The 7,014-nt window shown below is 44.9% G+C and overlaps 1 protein-coding gene across 1 annotated transcript; it reads left to right on the top strand.

Moving 5' to 3' along the window:
* The first annotated feature begins 202 nt into the window (after nt 1-202).
* LOC129327085 (zinc finger protein with KRAB and SCAN domains 7-like) lies at nt 203-6,597 on the top strand. Its single transcript, XM_054975521.1, has 5 exons — nt 203-702; nt 885-1,005; nt 2,536-2,618; nt 2,877-3,003; nt 4,547-6,597. The coding sequence occupies exons 1-5, from the start codon at nt 406-408 to the stop codon at nt 5,500-5,502; spliced, it is 1,584 nt and encodes a 527-aa protein (XP_054831496.1). The 5' UTR covers nt 203-405; the 3' UTR covers nt 5,503-6,597.
* Nucleotides 6,598-7,014: the final 417 nt, after the last annotated feature.

Raw genomic sequence — 7,014 nt, 5'->3', positions numbered from 1 at the left:
GGAGGAAGAGCTGCTCATACTGGAGGACGTCTGCTTGGAAGATGGCCGTATCCACCCAAGTGTCTCAGGACATGGTGATAGCCTTTTCTGTAAGGTGTCTTAAAAGGAAGAGAGAGAAAAGTCACAGTGGAGAGAGCATGATACCTCATTGTTCTCCTGCCTTTGCTAACAAAGCATTTTCTTGGCTTTGCAGGGTTAGGAGCCCCACCTGTTTTTCCCGCTGTGACCTTCTGAAAAGGACATAGCAGCAAAGCAAGGAAATCCTCTGACCTTATTGGATTCAGGGCTCAGATGGGAAAGCAAAGCTCAGCTGGGCCAGAAGCAGAAAGTGGCCCTGTGACCATCCAGGCTGGGAGCAGAGAGGAATTCTAGGAAAGATCCCTGGGAAAGATTCTGGCCAAAGACATGACCAGCTGGGATTTAGAGTGCCAGTGCCTCAGGCACTTCCGCTACCAGGACGCTGAAGGCCCCCGACAAGTTTGTAGCCAACTCCACCAGCTTTGCTGCCAGTGGCTGAAGCCAGAAAGGCACACCAAGAATAAGATCCTGGACCTGGTGATCCTGGAGCAGTTCCTGGCTGTCCTGCCCCCAGAGATGGAGAGCTGGGTCAGGGAATGCGAGCTGGAGAGCAGCTCCCAGGCGGTGGCCCTGGCAGAAGGCTTCCTCCTGAGCCAGGCAGAGGATGTGAAGCAAAGAGGACAGGTGAGGGTCTTTGATCCTGAGACTTCCAAAGAGCAGAATACTCAAAAGACTATTCGAAAAATCCTTCCTCTTCAAGCACCCAAACTTTTCAAGAAATCAGTCTAGAAATATCCCCTCCTCTGTCCCTTCCCAGGTGTTTGCCTGCCCACTTCCTGTTCTTATTCCTTTCCCCTTATCTGCAGTTTCAGAGGCTGTCCAAAGGAGTTAATGATTTCCCTGGAGCAGAGAAGGCACCATCTGATCCAGAACACAGGCTGTTCTTTTGGATGACCACATGGGAGAATGGAGGTGCCAACTTGCCGGGTAAAGATTTCTGTTTCCCCTTTCTGCTTGATCTCAGGCAAAGAGGGACGAAAGCATTCTGTGTTTCTGTATGAACTGGAGTTTTCAAGCTGACTTCAAGGGAAGACCCAAGTAGAGTTCTTTACAGTAGTCTATCCATGACATGAATCTACAGGGCCAGATCAGCCGAGCCAAGATAGGCCAACTGCTAGGCTAAATGAAGTTGCTTGAAAGCTTTATTTGCAACTGTGTTCGTTAGATTCTCCAGAAGAAATGCTGAGTCCAGTATAAATCCTTGGCTCTGAACGGAATCAGAGTGTCACCTGGACCCCAGCAAAAGTGGGGTGAGTCATAAACATAAAGACCTCAGCCTTTAGCATTACCTCCATCTTATCTCAAATGGTTCACCCTGAGCCATTTAACCAGGGCAGTCCGGCACCTGTTCAAGATCTCCATAGAGATTTGGATAAAGGGATATAGAGCTGGGTGTCACCAGTATCTAGGAAACAAAACCAGCTGGGGCTTTACATAGAGATTCAATTGCATGGGGGATAGAATGGAACCTTGGGGAATCCCAGAATCTTTTAGTGTTACGGCGAGTTAAAAAGAAGGGTCCCATGCTATGGAACACAAGTTTGACTGGAGATCAGCCTGGATGTATCAAAGCTGCAGCAGAGAGCTGCATGGATCTTTGACCGAACTGCCTGAGAGAGGTTTTTCCAGAGGCATGAAATGCTATAAATATTGAGAAAACATAGACTTCACTATTATTGCTACACTATTATTGCTATCCTACTAGGTATTTCTATGTTGTTTAATATGCTAGTCATGGCATTGCTTATGCTCTGCTTCAACTTTTCTTCAACTCTGTAATGGATTTCTGCTGGTTTTTAAATCTTTGCAAATTTGCATGACTGTACCCTACTACATTGTTTATTGAAGTGTCTTTGGTATTGACTGTACTGGCTCACACTATGCAATCCACTTTGAGTCTCAGTAAGAAAGGCAAAATGTAAATGATGTAAATAAATAAATAAAATAGAATAAATGTCCTGTGCAGATATTCCCCAACTCCTAGTTACCCTTTGGCTGAGTCATGTGCTCTTCCTGAAACAAACTTATTTGTTTTAAAGTGCAAGCCATCTTGTGCCTCTTAGTTTTACCCTATTTATCAATCCTGGCATATCTGTGCGTGTGTGGTGTAACACAAGGACTTTATGTGCACCATCTGAGATCTATATATAGCCAATAAATGGATGTGCAGAAAGGCCTTCCGGTTTCAGGTGGTTAGCCGTGTTGGTCTCCGGTAGAAGAGCAAGATTCAAGTTGAGTAGCACCTTAAAAACCCACAAGATTTCCAGAGCATGAACTTTCGTGAGTCAAAGCTCCCTTTGTCAGATACCTGTCCAGATCACCTTAAACAACAAAGACCTTCTAACACAAGAATGGGCTCTCTGAAGTATGCTGGTCTCTAGCCTTTGAAATGTAAGAATCAAAGCCAGGCAAGTTAGCAGGATCAGTCTCTTCTCACCTTCCTTGCTTTTTTCATAGGTGGTGGAAGGACACAAACAGGTGGCTCTGGACCTTCCAGCCTTTGTGGGGGCCTGGAAGCATCTTCTGAACCACCAGGTCAGGTAGGTTGGGGAATTTGCAGGGGGGGGGCATCCCAGGGGCCTTTATCTTCTGCCAGTCTCCTGAATCCAGGAGGACCCCGTCTTTCCCCATTCTGTTGAAATGGCTCACTAGGGATGACACAGATGAAGCTGTAGATCCTCCATTGGACTTTGAAGGACCAACGGTCTGAGTCAGCGTAAGGCAGCTTCATGTGTTCACCTCATTCTCTTTTTGGTTTGTGACTTGATCTGTGAGGAGAAAACATTTCTCTCTTTCAGGGGCTGGTGACTCTCGAGGAGGTGTCTGTCTCATTCACCCAGGAGGAGTGGGCTCTGCTGGATCCGGGCCAAAGGGCTCTGCACGGGGAAGTCCTGGTGGAGAATTGCAGGAATCTGGCCTCCCTCGGTACGGCTACCTCTTTGCCGTGCCTTGCTATGGGGAGCAGGCAGATAGATTTTATTTTATACTCAAAGGCCAACAGAATAAAACATACATAAACAGAATTGTTGTTAAAATTTATGCAGAATCATGACCTAGGGAATATTTTAAAAATAACAAATATGGGTCACTAAATCAGTGCTGTACCTTGGTAGACACTGGCAGCTGCACAGAATTTAGCTACTCTGTCCGTGGTTCCAGGTTCAAGATCAGGAAGGATGTCTACCATTCTTCCAAGCATCTTGGGATTATTTTAGAGATTAGATAAATTTGTGTCTAAGATCATCATAAAAGGGGCATTTGTAGAGCAGGAACTGATGCACTGGACAGTCACTCTCAATGTAGCACAGGGAGGTCACAAGTAGCAGATCCGTTTCCTTTGACTTTCTCTCTTAATTGAGCTGAATTTCTGATATTCCAACAGGAGTTAATAGGGTAATGCATTTAGAATAATAACATGACCTTCAGCTCTTACGCACTCATCAGCTCCAGCCTGACATTTGCCGGGGGTGGGGGGGTCTCTTCGCAGAGACACAGAGCCCCCTGTAGTACCCCTTGACTGAAGCGGCATTGGGAGTTTTCAGATTTGGCTGTCACAGGCTGCCTCCTGTCTTGCTTTTGGAGGAATTGAGATGGTCTGAGAGAGATGTTCCTTCTGGGCTGGTGCTGAACTGGGGTGGAGCCTCTGCTTTGCATGCAAAAGGTCCTTGGTTCAGTCCCCGGCTTCTCCAGTTAATAGGATCAGGTAGGAGGTGAAAGACCTCTGCCCGAGGCCTTGGAGAGCCACAGCCAGTCAGAGGAGACAAGACTGACCTGGACAGATTGAAGGCAACTGCCCTTGGCAGGTAGATCCCCAAGTCCCTCACCGCAAGCACTAAGGTGCATTGGTTGAAGTAACTTTTATTAGAGATCTATACAACCCAAGTGATCTATGCTAATGCATTGGCAGAAGTGCCCATTCAAAAAAGAGCAGTGCTAATTATAGGGACACTTCCCGCCCTCAGGACAGTTAACATTCTGGCTCAAAAACCCCAAAGAGTTACATGGGAACTGATTAGTTTAGACTAGACGTAGTAGAGAATGAAATCGTTTTCAGTCTCTGAGAAAAGACCCATTGTGAGTTGGCACTGGCTTGCAGTCAAGGACATTTGCTGTAGAAGTGAAAGTAAATACCTTCAACAGATAAGAGATAACCCTCCCTTGCTGAGTACATTTCAGTTCAGCATATACACACTCTCAGAAGATCAGTGTAATGTACAGTATAGGACAACACATAGTCCCAAACACACACAAATGGTCGATATACAGCCAGGCATACATGACGGCAACTTTTTGTTTCCCATTCTGTGGCCAAAAAGGAATCTGGCTTTATTCTGCTACTGAATTTCATCAGCAATTTGGACAGATGCTGCACAGGGAGAGGCCACATTCTGGCATTAGATTGCTGTTTTCCTTTTACCAAAGAGGCTCTACTTCTCCCTCACCTTGTTTTCTTTGTTCGTTTGTACAGGGTGGGAATACCAGAGAAGGGGAGAAGAGCAGAGAAAGGGAAATGAAGGAAAATCAAAGTGGAGCAAGAAATCCATTGTTTCTGAAGGTGCTGATTTTCAGGAAATTCCAATCCCAGAACAAATTAATAAAGGAAACAAACCATCTGAAGAGTTAGAGTGGATCACAAGGTTTAAGGCGAGCAAAAACCTTCTCTTACAGGAAATATTAGACACACAGGAGAAACCACATTTATGTTCACAGTGTGGAAAGGGTTTCAAAAGGAAGGACAACCTTATACGACATAGAAGAATCCACACAGGGGAAAAACCATATCAGTGCGCAGAGTGTGGAAAAAGCTTCAGGCAGAGCTCACATCTTGTTTCTCATCACAGAATCCACACAGGTGACAAACCGTACAAATGCTCAGAGTGTGGGAAGAGTTTTAGTGACCGTTCAAGCCTTACTTTCCATCAAAGAATCCACACAGGGAACAAACCATACAAATGCTCAGAGTGTGAAAAGAACTTTAGTGACTGTTCAAGCCTTGCTTCACATCGCAGAATCCACACGGGAAAAACCATATCATTGCTCAGAGTGTGGAAAGAACTTCAGAAGAAAGGACATGCTTATTCGGCATCAAAGAAGCCACACGGGGGAAGAACCATATCAGTGCTCAGAGTGTGGAAAAACCTTCAGACGAACTTCAAGTCTTGCTTCCCATTACAGAATCCACACAGGGGACAAACCATATCATTGCTCAGAGTGTGGAAAGAACTTCAGAAGAAAGGACACGCTTATTCAGCATCAAAGAAGCCACACAGGGGAAGAACCATATCAGTGCTCAGAGTGTGGAATGAACTTCAGAAGAAAGAACAAGCTTATTCAGCATCAAAGAAGCCACACGGGGGAAAACCATATCAGTGCTCAGTGTGTGGAAAGTGTTTCAGTCAGAGTGCACACCTGACTTCCCATTAAAGAATTCACACAGGGGACAAACCATATCAATGTTCACAGTGTGGACAGAGTTTCATAGTGCACACCTTACTTCCTATCAAAGAATCCCCACAAGAGAGAAACCATATAGATGTTTAGATGGAGGCTTGAGCTTCCATCGCAGCTTAAGCCTCGTTTCCCCTAGAAGAATCCACATAAACGGGGGAGAAACCATATAATTGCTTAGACTGTAAGTAGCATTTTTTGTGGGTGAAAACCTTATTTCCCATCTTAGAACTCATGAGGAGTATTCTTCAATTAGTATATGTACTTTACTCCCCATTGCGATTCCAGCTTGATGAAAAAAATTGGAAATATCTTTTCTTAGACATCAAAGTTTATGAGACCTCAAAGTAGATACAGAAGTGTAGAAAACAAAGCCTATATTGTCAGAGTGTTCTGGCTGATTCTGGTCAGGCCTGGTTCAGATATAGGCATACATTTTAGAAGCCCTAGGCATCTATTTAGCTTTCTTATAGCAGGCCATTTAATTTCTTTATGGAGACCATCTGTTGCTGCTGTTGCAGTCATGATCTAGTGTCTGACTGCTGCGGTGGAAGCAAACAAGTTGAAATCAAAGACTGCTCTGAAACTCTAGCTGGTACTGAAGGCCACGGGTTCACTGTGAGGCAGATTGTCCATATGGCCCCTATTCTGAAATCCCATTGATTATTTTCCATGGACAGTACAGGGTGCTGGTTATCACAGACAAAGCCCTTCCATGACCTAGTGCTTGCATATCTGCAGGGAGCTCCCCTCATCAGAACAAAACCTTCTGAAATTGCCAACACGCAAGTTCAGCAGCTGCTCATACCAGAGTGTTCTCTGTAGTTCTGCCTGCAAGGAGGAATGGCTTCTCAGGCCATGAAGCCCCCCCCCCCCACACACACACACCTGTTGTTTCCCATGATATATGAAATGGAGCTATGGGGGGGCACTTATATGAAGGGAACAAGGTTGTAATTAATGTCAAATGTAAGCTAATCATCTTCTAATATAAAAATGAAAGGATGTATTTATTTGTCTATCTATGGCAGGCCTATCATTAGAAAATAAAGTTGGGAGCCTCAGAACCGGCCTGCAGCTTCAGAGTGATAATGGGAGCTATATGTCCCAAAGATGAAGAGAACTGGAACATCGTGTCTCAGATTGGTTTCAGAACATCAGCCTTGTGATATTTGCAGTGGAAGCAAAGCTTTACTTAGAATAAGCCAGAAAGGTGGAGGCAGCATAAACAGGAAGAGCGGAAGATATTCCCTCTTTTAAAAAACACAGGTTTAAGGACTTCCCTGACCTTCATATTCTGAGTGGTATAATAGTTAGAGGGTCTGAGTGGGATCTTACAGAGCCAGTTCAAATTTCCAATCTTCCACTGAAGGTTGCTGGTTGACTTTGAGCCATCCACAAACTCTCAGCCTAGCATACCTCACAAGGTAGTTGTTGCAAGGATAAAATGGAGGATAGGCGAGCAATGTGCACCTCTTGTCTCCATTT

The sequence above is a fragment of the Eublepharis macularius genome, chromosome 4 (genome assembly GCF_028583425.1).
Source record: "Eublepharis macularius isolate TG4126 chromosome 4, MPM_Emac_v1.0, whole genome shotgun sequence".
NCBI classification, from domain to species: Eukaryota; Metazoa; Chordata; class Lepidosauria; order Squamata; family Eublepharidae; genus Eublepharis; species Eublepharis macularius.
The sequence above is the reverse complement of the archived record's forward strand: the minus strand, read 5'-3'. Positions and strand labels throughout refer to the sequence as shown.

What these genes read in the sequence shown, in the direction of transcription:
- LOC129327085 (XM_054975521.1), top strand. Translation starts at nt 406, where the DNA reads ATGACCAGCTGGGATTTAGAGTGCCAGTGCCTCAGGCACTTCCGCTAC. An exon ending in ATGTGAAGCAAAGAGGACAG is followed by an intron (nt 703 to 884) that starts GTGAGGGTCTTT and finishes CCTTATCTGCAG; the next exon opens with TTTCAGAGGCTGTCCAAAGG. An exon ending in CAGGAATCTGGCCTCCCTCG is followed by an intron (nt 3,004 to 4,546) that starts GTACGGCTACCT and finishes TCGTTTGTACAG; the next exon opens with GGTGGGAATACCAGAGAAGG.